General features: G+C 44.0%; 1 protein-coding gene across 4 annotated transcripts; it reads left to right on the top strand.

The window, feature by feature from the left end:
• The first annotated feature begins 16 nt into the window (after positions 1 to 16).
• LOC100693386 (bromodomain-containing protein 4) lies at positions 17 to 12,716 on the top strand. Of its 4 annotated transcripts, none has more exons than XM_025907677.1 (16): positions 17 to 110; positions 1,764 to 1,915; positions 3,063 to 3,303; positions 3,405 to 3,497; positions 4,708 to 4,845; positions 4,984 to 5,116; positions 5,509 to 6,023; positions 6,109 to 6,480; positions 6,837 to 6,965; positions 8,328 to 8,549; positions 8,706 to 8,929; positions 9,014 to 9,111; positions 9,608 to 9,853; positions 10,105 to 10,203; positions 10,297 to 10,779; positions 12,176 to 12,716. In XM_025907677.1, exons 3-16 carry the CDS (start codon positions 3,175 to 3,177, stop codon positions 12,574 to 12,576), a joined length of 3,282 nt encoding a protein of 1,093 aa, XP_025763462.1. In that variant the 5' UTR covers positions 17 to 110; positions 1,764 to 1,915; positions 3,063 to 3,174; the 3' UTR covers positions 12,577 to 12,716. The 4 variants fall into 4 exon arrangements, with proteins under 4 accessions (XP_025763462.1, XP_025763464.1, XP_025763465.1 ...); XM_025907679.1 differs by having other exon boundaries at positions 10,108 to 10,203; XM_025907680.1 differs by having other exon boundaries at positions 6,112 to 6,480.
• The last annotated feature ends 5,816 nt before the right edge of the window (positions 12,717 to 18,532 follow it).

An 18,532-nucleotide genomic window follows, 5' to 3' on the forward strand; every position in this document is an offset into this window, starting at 1 on the left:
ATTTGTTGGCCAGCCCCCCGTGCGTCTGACGTCATTGACGTGAAACGGGACTGTTTGTTCTGGATTTGGGGCGAGGAAGGTCTGTGAACGCTGACAACCGACTGAAGAAGGTAAAAATATCATTTTTCGTCTTAGCGTGGCTTACGTTCGTACATCAAACGAAAGCTTAAGACCCCGGGGATCAGATAAAACGCTTACAGCGGGCATCGGTGGCGTATTTCCCGCGCGCTCAGTGAGCGCTTCGGGAAGCGGAGCATGAGCTGTCTTCGCAAGGCCTTGCACCGGTTCGGGCACGCGATATAGCTCATTTTTTTAGCTTTTAGGCGCGAGCGACTTGGTGTTGTTGTACATATTCTGCGTTGTGTCTTTCTCCTTTTAACGCTCGCGTGAAGGTCGTTTTTGTAGCAGCGGGCGCTGCGTGTTGTCAGTGTGCACGTTAGCTACATGTCGCTAACATGCTAGCGAGTTAGCTGCTAGGCTGTTTGTTTGTAGCCCCGTAGGCCGTATTCGTGACACAAGTTACGTTCTCTTGGTAGCGTAGTAAAGGCGCTATGGCGCAGAAGCTCATGTGAAATTTGACGTACGTCATTTCGAGAATATCAATCCCGTCCAAGTTGTATTCTGAAACGCAGTTTACGTGCGCAGCTGTCACTTGAGCATAGTGGAAATGGCGATGCGCCGACATGGAAGGTTAGCAAAGGAAAAGCTGTGGAGTAAAGTTGTTTTGCAACAAATTGGGTCGTTTTTATGACATGTTTATGACCCGGTAGATACTAAGTAGTAGCAGTATGTGATACCTTTCCCAGTCTCGTTACGTCTAGTGGCTTTATCGATAGAATATTTGATCTGTTATTGATCAGATTAGCTGCGACACTGCTGCGTTCTTAACGTGCTGTGTATGTTGTGTGTAGTTGTATGCAGTTACGTAGTTTGGAGAATGACTTGGTCTTTCGTGTATTTTCCCGCAACATTTATTTATTTTGTCTCAAGCACTCGCTGCAGTGCTAACTGCTGGCCAGTTAGAATTATTATGCATATATTACACGTCTATATTCATTAATAAGGTAGTTATCAACATGCAATCCACTTAACTGGTAAATGTAGGGAACAGTTATTCACTTATTTAATGTTTGTTTGTTTGTTTTTTTAACTAATCACGGATCTGTAGCTGGAATATGGATCTGTAACGAGTAACAGGCATAGAAAGAGATGTAAATAAAGCTTTTGGTCTTTAGTAGAAGAAACTTGTCAGGTTGATAACAAACTAAATGTTAGCTGTTGTCTCTGATTCATTCATTTTGTCTTGCTGAGAAATTCCTTTGACCTTTGATCTCAGGTGGTACCAAAGGTCATCTGAAGCATGCCAAGGTTGTAGGTCAGGCAGAGTTCAGTTTTAATGCAAAAGAGTACCATATTAGCTCCTGTCACCCCATTTGTTCTAAGTTTGCTGTACATAAACAGTAGCACAAAAGACCTATGAAAACATGCATATATAGGGCACCCCTCCCCAAAATCCTGAGAATTAACTTGTTGTTGCAAACCGCTCCATGCACTAGATGTTGACTGGCATAAAGAAGAGTAATGTGCCTGTATCATCCAGATGATGCAGCTGTCTTGGGCTTTCAATTCTGTGTTTTGTGATGTGGAAGTGTTGTTTTCTATTGTGACAGTTTCAATTTTAAAAAAGGGCAGTTTGCACGAACAAAATCCAACAAACTACATAAATTGACTCTAATTCAATTTGTTATCTCGGTCTCTCACAGGTGTGACACTCGACTCTCTGTGTGTTGTGATTTTTGTGCTGCCGCAGCGTGTCACTAACAAACATCCCACATCACCCTGGGAAGTTGCCACCTCCCCAACTGAGATATGATCACACAACTGGTTTAGACCACAGCTGCACAGCTACAAACATGTAAGTCCACCAAAAATAATTGGCCTTTGTGAAAGCAGTTGAGAGAGTTTAATGAGTTTTTCCTGCAAGATAATTACCACAGTTTGGGATTAGAAAGTAAATACACTTAAATTGTATTTTCAGCTTTTAAAAAGTTGCCATTATCACATAACTTTTCCATCAATCCTCCCAGTGTAATTTAAAAAAAAAAAAATCAGACTTTACCAAGGCATTCTTTAACCTGAACCCCAGTTTTATCTTGTGTCTAGCCCAGTTTATAAAACTGGGCCTTGTGTTTAGTTATTATTAATATTACAAAATTTCTGATATTACTAGCAAAAGCTGAGTCTTAGATAAGGTATGCATTTGAAGTTCTGCCTCATCCTGTTGAGCTGTTCAGTCAATTCCTTCTGTAAATATTAGTGCATTTTTGTTGTTTTGCCTAAATTACAAATGCATGATTGAAGATAAAAAAAAAAAATACTCAGAGCCATGGATTTGTTTTGTAGTCTTTGTGCTTTTAGGACAAGTAAATGCCCTGCATTGTTTGTGGATATTTTATAGCTGGTGAGGCATGTAATGTGTTTACACTTTCTGCTTCCATTTGATGGATCAGAAACTTTGCAGGTTAACAGTCATAACGGTATTTGATCTTAAGCAATGATTCAATGTTTATTCTCAGATGCTGGAAACTAAGAGTTTGATGTTGATATGGAATGCATGCTTTTTGTTTGTGCACATAAACACACGTTGAGTCCTCAGTGCCTGATCCCAGTTTTAGCGCAGTAGTTTCTAGCACGTGATGACAAAATCAGATACTGAGTTTGAGTCACAGCTTAAAGAGCAGCGAACGTGTCAAAGATGAGATCTTTATTGTTTTCTTGAGCGGGGTGAAAACGACCTTTTGCCAAGTTGCCTGTCTTTCTCACACAGAGACCTTTGGCGATGTACTGTAGAAGAAAATGCTCACACTGGGTTGTGGTCGTGAGACAGATAATTGAGACAGAACGTGTAAAAAGTGTTTTGATCTAGATAGTGGGGTGATAGGAGTTTGGTGTCAGATTCGACATGTGGCAGTAATGCTGAATGTGAGATACCTTCTGAGAAAGTCATGTCAAAATTCTCATAACGGCTGCAGAGATAATGTTTTCCTCTGTGGTTCTTTCAGAGAGTCACGTGAGGAGTGGAATGGCCTGAAGGGGTTCCCCCCGGTCCCACCTGCCCCTGCCAGGTCCAATCTGCCTAAAGTGTCTGCTCAGCCACTTCAGCCCACCTCTGCAATGGGGGACGGACTGGAGGCAGGCAGCAGCCATAACCCTCCCTCCGCCCCACCGCCTATCCCCTTCAACCCTCCACCCCCCGAAACATGGAACCCCTCCAGACCCAAACGACAGACCAACCAGCTGCAGGTAGGACTTTGCTTTGTGAACCATCTCTGCTGGTAAAATGTCAGTTTCACTTATTTAATGTGTGTATAATTTTTTGTTTGTTTGTTTTTGCTCTTTTTCAGTACTTGCAAAAAGTGGTATTGAAGACATTATGGAAACACAATTTTGCATGGCCCTTCCAGGCTCCTGTAGATGCCATCAAACTCAATTTGCCTGTGAGTCGTGTGTGTGTGTGTGTTTCAGTGTGTGTGCAATCAGAGTGGTGCACAAAGACAGCACTGTAACAACTAGTAAATGAATTTAATATGCAAAGTTTCACACAGTAGGACCTGGTGACGGTGGCACCCTGCAGTAAAACATGTCGTTGCCTTTTCTGCTTTTCAGAAAGTGTGTGTGTTTGTTTATTTTTCTTTTCTGCATTTCCTCTTTTGACACTTTGTGACAAGTCACATTGAGTATTTAAGTTAAGTAGGGGAAAAAACTCTGCTGCGATCTTCTGTGGTCTTCTAGTTATGGTTACCAAGGAGACACACATGGTAGTACCTTTAGTCCTGGCACTGACCTTTTGCTGCAGGTGTTGGCTTTTCAGAGGGAGAATGTTAAGGATGCATCTAGGGCTGCAACTGCTATTTTTTTGTTGTTGTTAAATTATGTGCTGTGATTGCAGGGTGATATACTAACAGTGCAGTCATTTAGATACAAAGAAGCAGCCAGTTCATTTCAATAGCAACCAAAATTCTGTCAAGAAAAGCACAAATTAGAGACACCGTGAAGCATATTACAGGGTAAGCACAGATCTGTTCAGCAGTTCAGATCAATGACAGGCAGCCGAAGGAGGATCGTTCTGTTTTTGATGTAAGGGTAACTGATAGAAACTGTCAGGACTGTGTGACATTCTTAGGACTGAAACTCGGGTGGAGTACAGGATTTATCCAGAGGAGAGCTGGATCAAGCCTCCATCTCATTATGAACTATTTCACAATAAACGTGAAATCTGTGAGTAACAGCTGACCCGTGCCATGTGCAGAAGACCACAAAACTTTATTTACCTCAAAATCTTGAGCCTCTGATTTCTTAATTAAGACACTGTTACTGTGCCACATACCTAAAAGCACACATCAGTCTGGGTTATTTTGTTTCGTTGTGATACTTCACAGTAAGTATTCAGTAACCCATAAACTGAGTTCAATCTATAATCCTGAGCAGCTTTCCTGAATTACTTTACATGGTAAATATAATTCTTTAGGATCCTATTAGCATAGTATTTAAACTTGTGCAGGGAATAGCCAGTTTTCTTATGAATGTCATTCCCTTGAGGAACTGGATGAGCTTTAATCTTAATTTTAATGTTTTCTTTCAACTCTCTTAGTTATTCTTCTGTCTGGCTAAAATACTAATACTCGTGTTTCCCTGCTCTTCTTTAAGGACTATTATAAGATCATAAAGAGTCCTATGGACATGGGCACGATTAAAAAACGCCTGGAGAACAACTACTACTGGAATGCCCAGGAGTGTATCCAAGACTTCAACACCATGTTCACAAACTGCTACATCTACAACAAGGTCGGCCACATTAGAAGTTCTGCACACATGGGCACTGAGTGCCTTCACATCCGTGAAGGCACTGTCCTGCTCAGCGACATTAAGAGACATGCATTGTGGCTAATGTGCTCTCCGGTTTTCATCTGTTTGTGTGTTTAGCCCGGGGATGATATTGTCCTAATGGCAGAAGCCTTGGAAAAGCTCTTTCTCCAGAAGATTACGGAGATGCCGCAGGAGGAGACTGAGATTGCTGTGGTTACAAAGGGACGCAGAGGAGGCAGGCAGGACACAGGTATTATTTTAGCATCTTTCATTTATTTTTCTGTGAAGCAGAAGCGTTCTTCGTGCTGCTTTCCCTCAGTAGAAGAGGTACTGTAACTTCATGCCAGAGGATGTGATTCTACTTCCTGGTGTACACTTAAGAATTCATGGAAGAGTTTCCATGCGTCACCAGCAGTGATATGCAAATGCTGCTAATCTAGCCAGCTCAGCTTGTATGTTTGGTTTCGTTGTTGTCTGTTCTCCTCCACCCACTTAATCAGCCACACCTCATATGGAACTTTTATTGGGAAATCGGGTTTTGGTTATGTCATGCCTGTTGGTGATCTGCTTTAAACCTGTTGACCTAATGTTTAGCTATGCTAAAGTTTCATCTTTGTGCTGCTTTTGTGTTCTTCCTTCTAGGTCTGATTTCAAAATCAGATTCAGGACATGACTCATCATCCCCCTCCACCACCCCGCATACACGAGGCTTTTCGTCCCCTTCAACCACTCCACATACCCGTGCTGCACCTGCCCCCCAAGGTTCTCCTGCCTTACCCCTGAGGCTGGACCAGGGGCTGGTCCAGCCTCTGGTCCAGCCTCTGGTCCAACCTCTGGTCCAGCCTCTGGTCCAGCCTCTGGTCCAGCCTCTGGTCCAACCTCTGGTCCAGCCCCTGGCTCAGCCCCTGGCCCAGCCCCTGGCCCAGACTCTGGCCCAGCCTCTGGTCCAGACTCTGGCCCAGACTCTAGCCCAACCTCAGCTTCCCCGTGTGCCTCCTACACCCACAAACCATGCGCCCCATCTGGGGCCTCCATTCTCCCTCTCCGCTTCAGACGTCCTGGCCCAGGGAATGACTTCAGTTCCCCCTCCGACTGTGACTCACCCAGGCCTCCATCCTACTGTCCCCATACTGCAAAGTTCCCCTGCTCTCATCAAGGTAAGACGGCACCTGTTGTTACAAAGACACCTGCTGATTTTTTTTTTTTTCAGACTGTGACCTCTAAACTCTTCTTTTCCAACAGCAGAAGAAGAGCCAGAAGAGGAAAGCTGATACCACGACACCCACCGCCAACGATCAGCTCAGTGAATCGTCTCCTGTTTCTGCCGAGACCCGGCCACGCAGAGACAGCAGCCGCCCGTCAAAGCAGCCTAAAAGAGAAGCATCACAGCCAGACTCTCAGCATCACCTTGGAGGAGGCTTGGAGATGGGAGAGTCAGGAACACCGAAGCGCCAGGAGCAGTTACGTTGGTGCGCGCGCCTCGTCAGAGAGATGCTGTCTAAGAAACACGTGGCCTATGCCTGGCCTTTTTACAAACCTGTTGATGCAAAAGCTCTCGGTCTCCACGACTACCATGAAATCATCAAGCACCCCATGGATCTCAGCACCATCAAGGTGATTTTATTACAATATGTACAAACCTGTTTTTATAGTTAGGAAGGTTTCAGCCTCAGTCTGCCTGTGATAAAATTTGCTCTTGATACTAAAGTTTTTTGACATTTTGCTGGATTTTTTGTTTAGTTTGCTTTAATTCTTTTTGCCACAAACTTTTAAACAACTGACGAGCCATACAAAAGTCAGACAGTAAATAATAATCAAGAGGATGTAAACTAGGTAACAACCAAATAAATAGTTAAGCGTCAGCTTAATAAGTCACCTTTCAAATTGCCAATGTGCATGTCTCGTGTGTCTCTAAATTTGCAGAATTTTGATCTGTACTGTTTTGTTTTTTTTGTTTTAATCCCCTCCAGAAAAAGCTGGACAACAGACAGTACAGAGATGCTCAAGAATTTGCAGCAGACGTCAGGTTGATGTTCTCAAACTGTTACAAATACAACCCTCCAGACCACGATGTGGTCGCCATGGCGCGCAAATTACAGGTAAACCACACATTTCACACACTATCTTGCAAAACGTAACCAACATTATATAACCTATATGTGCAAAAGTCTTTGGACCGGCCTCTAAATTTGAAAAAAAAAAAAAAAAAAAAAAAAGCACTCAACAAAATCTCATAGAAAAGTTTTGAACAGTCACATAAAGTGCATAACCAGGGGTGCACATAAGTGGCCAGCAGGTGCGCATTCGCTGTCAAAATAAAAGACGCGCACCAGATAAGAAGTTGCAACGCATGTTTGCGTACATATAAAAGGCACTGTTTTTGTCTGCTAGAGTGGGATTTTCACGGCATATTCTGCACCACATCTCTGTGCGTTCATCATTTATTTGAAGCCAGCTCACCTCCTGCAACCACTTTTCCGAGAATACGCGCTTCTTTTGCGATTCGGACTCCCTCTGACATTTCTTTGGAGGTGGAGGAACACCAAAGTAACTGCTTATAGGAGCTTGCTTCTTCGACATTGTCAGGTTTATATTGTTGATTGTCATTTATGCTTAGAAATATTTAACCATATATGCTTAGAGGTGTATAATCGATTGTGTAGTGATAGGAGGGTTGATCCTTAGTAGTCTGCAGAGATTTTGTGTGCATTCCAGAGTGTTCTGGCATTCACACCCACATCCTGGGAGCATGGGAGAGGTCATACCTTCTCTTATTGTTTTGTAGTAGGATAAACATATCTATATCTGTTTTACTCCAAGTGCCTTTTGTTTAGATGAACTGCTAGACTTCCAGACCAGCAGGTTTAGGGAAGTCGTTTATCGGGTCACACTCTGATCTCACACACACACACTTACACAACACACAGGCAAGGTACTCTTTGTGTGTAGGTAGACGTCATATGTTAATGAACCTATGTATATTCATGTAACCTCAATAAAAGAGCAGTGTTACGGGGGAGCGGATGAGAGAAACTGGGGTCAAGCGAAGGAACGGCGTTGTCCAGTTCTCTCCCGTGCACGAGAAACATAACGAACTTTGCCTACTCGTGTCTTGCTTTTGCTGTGTAATTAAATTGTCTTGAACATTCCAGCAAATAGGTTTAAGCTACAAACCTATCAGACATCTTTAAGAGTTCTAAACAAATGTCTGTCCTTCTCCAGAAAATCTTATGTACGCAAATGCACATTGCAACTTCTTCTCTGGTGCGCATCTTTTATTTTGACAGCGAATGCGCACCTGCAGACCACTTATGTGCACCCCTGTGCATAACCTTCTGTGCCCACACAATTTTGATCTTATTGTACAAAGGTTTGATTGTTAGGTGACATGCTTTGCAGTGTGTGGATGTGGACAATTTCCTCGAGCTGACAGCTTCTCTTGCTGTCCTTCAATCTTACAGGACGTGTTTGAGATGCGCTTCGCCAAAATGCCCGATGACCCAGAGGAGCCAGTCCCTGTTCCCACCCCATCATCAGCTCTCCACCCTGCCCCCTCCACTCGACAAGTTCCACCTCCTTCTGCTGCCTCGGAAGATGAGAGCTCGAGCTCCTCAGAATCGGAGTCCTCAGGAGGAGACTCGGAACAAGAAAGGAAGCAGCGATTAGCTGAGTTACAGGAACAGGTTAGATGAGGGAAAGTTAAGGGGAGGTTGGCTAATTAGACACAAGAGTTGGGTGGGCCTTGTAGAATGGTCTGATTGAAACAGGGCTGAATGCTGGAGAATCAAATGTGCAGTGACTTATCATCTCTTTAACACACAAATGTGTGTGTGTTTCAGCTTAAAGCTGTCCATGAGCAGCTGGCAGCGCTCTCCCAGCCACAGGTCAGCAAGCCCAAGAAGAAAGAGAGGGAGAAGAAGGAAAAGAAGAAAGAAAAGCACAAGAAAAAAGTGGGAGCAGAGGAACCTGTGGAGACTCTCCCACTTGCAATGCTTCAGGCATCTAAGAAAAGCAAAAGTAGTAAAGAACCTATCAGTGCAAAGAAAGACAGGAAAAAGCCCAGGTAGGTTTTCCAGAAGTAAAACTCTTAAGACAGGTTATTGTACCTGCACTGCCTGGAGCTCATCTAAGAACTTCTCATTCACAGTAAAAAAGAAGGAGTTAAAAATCCCCGGCCTGCTGTGCCTCCTCAGCCTGGGCCGACCCCTCTCGTCCCTTCGGCCTCTCTTGAAGATGTTGACATTGGTACGTTAATTAAAGAACATATGATTGAGTCTTTTGGGGTGGCACGGTGGTTAGCACTGTTGCCGCACAGCAAGAAGGTCCCGAGTTCAATTCCACCATCAGGCCGGGGTCTTTCTGTGTGGAGTTTGCATGTTCTCCCCCGTGTTTGCGTGGGTTCCCTCCGGGTACTCCGGCTTCCTCCCACCGTCCAAAGACATGCAGCTTGTGGGGATAGGTTAATTGGATAATCGAAATTGTCACTAGGTGTGAATGTGCGAGTGAATGTGAGTGTGAATGGTTGTCTGTCCCTGTGTGTTGGCCCTGCGACAGACTGGCGACTTGTCCAGGGTGTACCCCGCCTCTCGCCCTATGACAGCTGGGATAGGCTCCAGCGCCCCCCGCGACCCTGAAAAGGATAAGCGGAAGTGAAAGGATGGATGGATGGATGGATGATTGAGTTTTGTTGATATGCATGCCTGGGACTATTGTAAACCTATTGTAATGCGTCCTCCTCCAGACATGTCTGCTGACAGGTGCAAGCCAATGTCGTATGAGGAGAAGCGCCAGCTGAGCCTGGATATCAATAAGTTGCCCGGAGACAAGCTGGGCCGTGTCGTGCACATAATCCAAACCCGTGAGCCGTCGCTGAAAAACTCCAATCCAGATGAGATTGAGATTGACTTTGAGACGCTGAAGCCCTCCACGCTGAGAGAGCTAGAGAAGTATGTCTCAAGCTGCCTCAGGAAGAAGAAAAAACCATCAGGTAGGCTTTTTGCACATTTAATACCTTTTTTAAAACACTTTCACATAAGGTTCGTAATTCCAAAGATTCTCATGTGAGCTCTTGTTTTTAAGTCTTTGTTCCCCATGCTTTCCATTTAACATTATCTGGGTACAGTCTTACTTTCACATATTGACAGTTTTTTTTAGAAGAAGTGTCGCTGCTTCTGTTATTATTGGATTATGTGAACAATATTCTGTTTAATCTCTGAATGCTGTGGCTCCTTTTCGCAGCAGAGAAGCCTCTGGAAATTCCAAATGTGACAAAGATGAAGACGGGATCCTCATCTTCAGGCAGCAGTGAATCCTCAGATAGTGAAGACTCTGACAGTGGTAACATACACTCGGCAGTCTGCACCAGCAGAGTCCTAGGTTTTGTCTTTAACATGTTATATTTCTTCATTTCATATTGTGCTGTCTGTACAGGGCTGGTTCCCAAGCAACCGAAGAAGACTTCAACTAACAAGGACACCAAGAGACCGCAGCACCAGTCCACCGGTAGTGGAGTGGGCCCAGTCACTTCTCAGCCTCAGTCACAGTTTCAGTCACAGCTTCAGTCACAGCTTCAGCCTCAGCTTCAGCTTCAGCTTCAGCTTCAGCCTCAGCTTCAACCTCAGACACAGCCTCAGGTGGTCCAGTCCAAACCACCATATATCCCCCCTCCAGCTATTTCCCTCCCTGTCCCTGTCCCCTCTCTGGATTCCTCCCAGCTATTGGCCTCAGGATTTGACCCTCTGGCCCACTTCATGAATTCTCACCTGACGCAGTCCAACACAGAGCCTAATGCAACCATTACTACTGCCAGTGCTCCTGTTGCCTCTGGCCTCCTCAATACCAACGCGCCCACCAACCAGACGCCTTCTGAGACGCACCCTTTCCTAAACCAACATCCCATCATCCCTTCTCCAGGTACGTCCACCAGAACAGGACTCTGCTAACAACTCTGTATTCACTTCATCAAGAGCCAGTAAAAGGTGGATTTTTATGCTTTCCCGTATTTTGGCCATCTATGTACTGTTACACTGATGCATCCTCAAACACAGCTCTGGAGTAATGAGTTCAGTGTCTGTCCAAGAACTACATGCGTGTTAAAAGCTTCAGACTGTCATGCTGTTCAAATAATCTGTTCAAGGCACTTTTTTCTCCCGTACTCTTAGCTCTGATGTTACTGAGAGTGGAGCAAGAGGTCACACCCAACTACTCTTTGTGTTATCAGTGGGCAGCCAATCGGAGCAAAGCTTCCTTAAAGGGAGAGCAAAGGGAATTATATTGGGATGTTTCAGAGGATGGACTCAGCCAGATAAATGAGGATCATTTTATACCAGTTATTCTTTAGGTATCAGCTTGAAGTGTGCATAATAGGTCTCCTTTATTGTGACAGTACATCTTTTAATAGCGGGACATAATTATATGTTTATCACCAAAAAATGACTGTTCCATTTATTCAGAACACAGCTGCCGTCTTCTGTTACAACTTAACAGTTCATTGTTAATTGTTCAGACTGCTTGCTTCGTCTGGTTAAGCAGTCAAAATAAGTAAAATCACTGCTATAAAAATTTAGATTCTAAACTTCTGAAACTGTCCATAGTGTTTTTCTTCTTCATAGTGATGTACGATTTTCAAATTGATACCATAGGTACAGCTACTAAAAATCTTAGACAAGTTCGAACCTCAGTGACCTCGACCTCAAGGTCAATGAGGTCCACTTTTCTGAAAATCACCATGGATTTTTAAATTTACACCATAGGTGCATCTACTAGGAGAATAAGGAGTGGGGGCAGCAGTATTTTTGATCTGGCTGGAAGGCAGGAGCTAGGTTTTATCTGTAATGAGCAACACTATTAACTGTAAATGTTTTCAAGCTGGAGTCTCATGTCAGCTACACAAAACACACACCAACGCTTACTAGTCTGGACTTTCTTCTTGTTCCTCTTGGAGTTCTGCTCTTTCAGCAGCAGCTCTGTTTAATGCAGTTTCCTCTTCTCTAACTTCTCCTCCAGTATTGCTTCTGTTTCAACGATAAATGGCTGAATTATTCCAAAGTGACATGCTGCCATTGCGTAGTGTCTAGTAGTTTAAAGTGTTTGAGTAAGGCAAGGAAGGAAGAGCAGATAATTACATTTGCAAGGTTGTTGTGTGTTGTTTTTTTAATATGTCTGTAATCTGTATGTAGAGAAATGGTGAAATATTTCAGTCTAATGAGAGGTGAAGCTTAAACAGCTGGAGCGTTCATGATATACACATCCTCCTGTTTCCTGTGTTCTTTACATTCATACCTTTCCCATTCTTCTCCTATGTTTACAGCAATCCATAATGCTCTTCCCCAGCAACCATCAAGACCTAGCAACCGTGCAGCGCCACTTCCACCCAAACCTGCACAGCCTCCTCCATCCTCCCTCCCTTCAATGCCTCCAGCTTCCTCACCTCAGCTTCAGCCCTCGCTTCCTCTCACCCTCCCCCGCAGCCTGTCCCCCGCCCTCGCGTCCCATCACCGCCATCCCACGGCATCCTGGGCACCCTCTCGGCGCAGCCTCCCCAAGCCCTGCTGGAGGACGACGAGGAGCCAACGCCCACCAGCTCTGAGACCCCACCGCTCAGCCAGGTCCACAGCCTCCTGCAGTCACTTCAGCCCAGAGCCACCACGCAAACGCTGCACACACATTCTCCTGTGCAGCTGGGGCCGCCACTGCACGCGCAGGTCATGACAACAGCCACCCCCGTTCTGACGCAGAGACACAGCTCAGGCCAAGTGCACATGCAGCAGTCGTTCCCGCATACGCACACGTCAACGCCGCAGCAGCAGCAGAAGGGCGGGGTCCTGCAGCAGAAGGTACAGCAGCTGCAACAGCACCAACAGCAGCCATCGCCACAAAGCAAAGTGGAGCCTTTCACAACAGGTAAGGTGTCTTAATGCCTCATGGTCAAACACATTCATATAGCTGCACTGCTGACAGCTGCTTCTTTTCAATCAAGTTCCCTCCACTGCTGTCGACAGACTGAGCAGATGACAAACAGACCTAGACCATAGATATTACCACAGTTCATTTATGTTGGTCAGCTTTCATGAGGGCAGCCCATTCGCAGTCTTTGTCAGTGAACTGTACCAAGTAAAACTTATCCCAGCATATTGTGTCATACCTGCACTTGGCCATAGTGTGGAGCAAAATCTCTGTCTTTTAAAACATTGCTACATGTTGCAAGGCGTCTGTCATGTGACCTGCGGTCACAGCTGAAAAAGCTTCTCTTTGGGAGAACAGAACATGAGGCTGCTCCTGTTGCATAACAACACAGTAAAACAATACTTAAAAGTAAAAGTTACAAATCACTGCACGTTGTGTAATGTTGACCCTAATGCTTGGTAGTGATTAGACATAATCACTGTAGGCACACACTAAATGAGGCATTTAATTAAATGATGGGACACCGATCACTCTTGTTTTTGCAGGTTGCCCCTCTCCGCTGATGATGCACTCTCCTCCGATGCCTGCGTTCCATTCAATGGGACAACAGTCGCCTCCACAGACCAAGAAGCATGTAAGGGATTTAGCATTGACTTTGTACTGGTTGTCTGTCTGGATTGGACTGTAAGCTAATGCCTCTCCTCATCTTATGTTTAAATGTGTATTTTGAACGAGTGAGTACAAACAAGTGCAATTATCAGTTTAAATGTTAAAAAGAAGCAATTTGACAAAAGTGGTTGTTCATCCTGTGTAGGAGCAGAGGTCAAACATGGGGATCAAAGAAGAGAAGCTTTCCCAGTCACCAGTGCTGCCCCCCTCGCCCTTCAGCCCAGGCGTTCGTCAGGATGTACACAAACCAGACAACAAACACAGTGAGTGCAAAAGTGTGTTTGTGTCTGTTTTACAATCCAGTCGTATGTGAATAAAAAGAATCATACATTTACCTGCAGGTAACTTTTTGCATTTTTTTGTTGTGCTCAAACCTCTTGTTGCAGTGGTCCCGTTTATTGAGTTACATTCTAAAAATAACCTGCGATAGGTGAAATCCGCGAAGTAGCCAGCTTTATTTTTTGCAGTTATTATAGATGTGTTAAGGCTGTAAAACCCCTCACTACACACTTTATACACTTTTCTCAGACAGGCATGAACATTTTCACACTTTTCTCTCTTGTTTAAACACTCTCAAAGTTTAAACTTTCATAGAAATACAAGTCCAGTATTATAGAATGAAACCAAAGATCAAACCCTGTTTGATGCGAGAGAATTCAATATTAATGAATATTATCAATGGTACGGAGGTAGAGGAAGCAAGAAGAATGAGTTGAGTAAAGTTTGACTTATCTGACTGTTTTGTTTTCCTTAATGCGTCTTATATACCAGTGTCCCTTATGGTCCGAAACATACGGTAACTTCTACCAGAAGTCCTTCTTTTTGTGCGATGGTTAGCATCTTCCTCTGCCTTTTGGGTGCTACTGCAGGTGCCTTTGACGCTGCAAAACGTTTCGTCAACATTGTTGTGTTTGTTGGGGAGAAAACCTACAAACACAGTACAGCACTTCAGTGTCACACTGCTAGTCATCGAAGATTTATGTAAATTTGACAAGGTTAACACAGTCAGTACTGGACAGGAGACACGGCACGAGATTGATTGACAATGGTCTACAATGCACTGTTTAAAAAAAAAAAAAATAAAAAAAGCATGCAAAATTGCACACACCTAAAAAATAAATGCGCAAACAGCGAGGCCACGAAAGGTGAACTGTATTATAGCGAGGGACCGCTGTATATATTGAATCCAGAAGGCTTTTGTATGCATTCTCCCACAGTTCCCTATAGCCAGCTTATGGAAGCATTATTAAGTCAAGTGTTGTTTTCATTGCAAAATATTTTAGCAGCTGTTCAGGACTAATATCTGTCCAAACGAACACACCAGTAAATAACACGACTATTCAGCGTGTGCAACATGCACATGGAGGTAGTAGCATTATGATAACATTACATGGTCAGCAACGCCTGTCATTTGTTCGAGACGTGAACAGTCAGACAGACAAAGGTGGGTTTCTGTCATTTCCAAAATCTTCAATTTTCCCACCAAAACCACAATCTAATCCTGGAGATTCCAAATGACAAGTTTCCCAGCTAAAACTTGCAAATGTTGTTGGATTTATTGTTGGAAATTAGTGTCGATGTGGCTTAAAGTGTATAGTATATAGAGTTACTCTTTCTTTGTCTCTCACAGGGTTAGATATAAAGCCGATGGATGGTTCTCGTCCCATTTCGCATTTGGCAGACTCGCCTGCACCACCCTGCTCCCAGCAGGACAACAAAATCAAGCAGGAACCCAAAACTCCCATCGCTCCCAAGAAGGCACAGGTGTGTAGAAGCCTGAGATGAGAAAATAATTTCATAAGCCACATTAAACCAGACTGTCCTTCCTGGTTTCTTTTTTCTGTCCTTCATTTTGGCCTTTTTTTAAACTTGACTTGGTCTTTCTGCTTGTTTCTTTTCTTTTTATAGGACGTCAAGATAAAGAACATGGGTTCTTGGGCCAGCCTGGCTCAAAAGTCCCAGTCCACACCGGCGTTCTCAGTGCGCTCTTCAAGCGACAGCTTTGAAAGATACAAGCAGGTCGCGAGAGAGAAGGAGGAGAGAGAGAGACAGCTGAAAGCACAGGCTGAACAGGCTAGGAGGGAGCAAGAGAAGCTACGGTGAGTGGGAGGTTAGCAGGTAATGTGTAACAAGGGAAATGCGTCGGAAGCTGTAATCCTATTATAATTTAGCTTGACTTAAACAGTCATAAATATCGCACTCATCACCACTTTATTGCTTTTGCTCATTTGATGGTTTAGTATCATACAGTAGAGCAGGGCGATATGACCAAAAATATTTATCACGATATACATTTGAAAATTTGTGATAACGATATAACTGACGATATAATTGACACTAGACAAAATACTTTACAACTCCACAACTTTATTAGTGGAAAAAAAAAAACCATCAACGTATTTTCACTTAAAACAAGCAGCTGTTTTTTATGTGCATTACAGTTATATAAAAATTTAACAGTGCAAATGCAAATTCCTTGCTGACAGTTTAACCAAAAGGCATTTCCAGTGGAAATTGGCCGACATATCCTCAGCATAACCATGTATAATATCCACAAAACTTAAAAAGAGGTTATACACACACAATACGGTAATATTATGTTGAAGCACAGTACGTATCACTCCGCGAGGCTCCTGCCTATGATAGCCGTAATTCTCCGACAATCCAATCAAGCGGTGCTTGATTGTGCATGCGCGTTTTACCCATATTCTATCGCGATATTTCATTTTCTTATCATTGCCTAACATTATACCGGTATTACCGCGAACGGTATGATATGGCCCAGCCCTATCACACAGCTTAGGCTACGTACACACTGCAGGTCTTAATGCTCAATTCCGATTTTTTTTGATCAAATCCGATTTTTTTTTTGTCTGCTTATTCACACTACAAATAAAATGCGACAGCAAACACGCTCTAGTGTGAACGCTCAAAGCGCCCCGCATGCGCAAAAGAAGACGTCACACACAACGCGCTCTGTTTAGACCCAGACCAAACAATATTGTTTGACTGATGGCCCTTAATATAAAGACTTCGGACTTTATGTTTCCCAATTTTGCTTTAAGTTATTTTGTTATTTACATAATAACGTAAATAACCTAATAATGATCCTTATTGCTGTTTTAGAGGAGCGGTGCTTCAAAGGATAGTTGCAGATTTCTGTCAGAATCTGCAGATTATACAGTACAAATAAAATGTTCACGTCGTCTTCCCAACAGTTTCACTGACATCTACACTGGATGGCCAGGAAGCGTTCGTGATGTCTTCTCGGGCGCTTCTCCGGCGCTGATAATTGGCGTCTGTCTTGTGTCAGTGACGTAAAAGACGGATTTAATGCGACATGACCGTTCAAACAGCAGTCGCTTTCTAAAACATCGGATATGTATCGGATTCAGTACCACATACGAAAGTGACCCAGATCGGATTTGAAAATATCGGATTTGTGCCGTTCACACTGTCATACCATGATCGGATATGGGTCGCATAGGGTCAAAAAAATCGGATTTGATGCGCTTTCGCCTGCAGTGTGAACATAGCCATAGTATCCTGCCGGCTGATGTAAATGTCAGACATTTCCGCCAAACTTACAAGTCAACTGTGAGTAAGTGTGAACTCTCACACTTTGATGTGAAACTTTGAAAGTGGGTAGCTCCGGTTGTGAATCAGCTGCTATGTTTTGGGTCGGTTTTCCCAGAATACTGAAACGACTACAAAGCATGAGCTGCACGAAAGGTACAAGGAAGAAAGTCTAATTTTAATCAAAATCAATAAAAACTAGTTTTATAAATATGGGACAGTGTACATTGCACTGCTTTATCTTGTCTTAAGACATTGCAGGGATTGAACGTGTAGTTAAACTGACAGAAAGTCGAGTTTCACTCACTTAACATCAAAGTGGGTTGTATGTGACCCTCGATGCAAAACGAGGTTTACGTACAACTGGACTAAAGAATCTGCTGTTGGTTAGGTTGTATTTGAGTGTGACCTTGATGGGAATCATTTATGGACATCATGCAGTGCTGACTGCCAGCTGTCTCACTTTTTGTTTGCTTGTTGTCGCAGCCGTGATGACAAGGACACGGCGGAGCCGTTTCGCCGAGTGCCAGATGACGACCGCCGTCGCCCAAATCAGCAGTCGCCGCATGCTCCAGTTCCTCCAGCTTCGACTCCTCCCACTCACTCTCCGCAGGCCCCACCTACACAATCACAAGCCCCCCCACCCACCTCCGCTTCACAGAACACGCTCAACCAGGACAGGGCGACAGCACGGCGCGAGGCGCAGGAGAGGCGCAGGAGAGAGGCGGTATGGGAGAGAAAAAGGGGGGGGGGTTATTTTATGAATTTCTTTTTAGAATCGACCTTTAATGCTGCTTCTCGTCCTCTGGTTCCTCCGCAGATGGCAGACACCATTGACATCAATTTCCAGAGCGACCTGATGGCAATTTTTGAAGAGAATCTGTTCTGAGAGGAAGAAGAGGCACGAGAGCAGGACCCCGTAGACTCACAAGAAGCAGATTTGCAGATCGCTTCCAAACACCCGTGCTGTGACGCACATGGTCGCTGCTTACACAAATGCACACATCTGCATACACAGACTCAGTACTAACTGTCCCTTTCTCTCAGCAGTTGAAACAGCTGGTTTGTGTCGTGAATGAGAGATGAGGGGAAGTGAAATTAAAATAACAAGCCCCCCTTTTGTTTGTTTTTTTTTGTTTTTGTTTTTGTTTGTCCCCCCCTTCCCCGCCTTGGTGTTTCTGGTTGTAGGTTCTTGATCACCATGGCCAACAGGTCCAAATGGTTGCCCCCCCACCCCATATGAGGATATGATGAAAAGGAGGGAACTGAGCGTCTGTATTTAAAGAAAAAAAAACAGTAAAAAGCATGTATGAAAAGATGGGGTTAAAAAAAACACACAGATGAATGAATAATTATGCTTTTATTTTTCTCTCTGGATCTTGTCTCTTATTTTATTTTGGATTTTTTTTTTTTTTTTTAACAGGGAGGGTTGGGCCGGGGTGCTCACGTTTGCCAGGTTGAGCGGTCATCTGTTGTTTCTTCTTAAGGCACAGTGGGGACGGGGGAAAACCCCCCG

Source organism: Oreochromis niloticus, linkage group LG6 (assembly GCF_001858045.2).
Source record: "Oreochromis niloticus isolate F11D_XX linkage group LG6, O_niloticus_UMD_NMBU, whole genome shotgun sequence".
Taxonomy (NCBI): Eukaryota; Metazoa; Chordata; class Actinopteri; order Cichliformes; family Cichlidae; genus Oreochromis; species Oreochromis niloticus.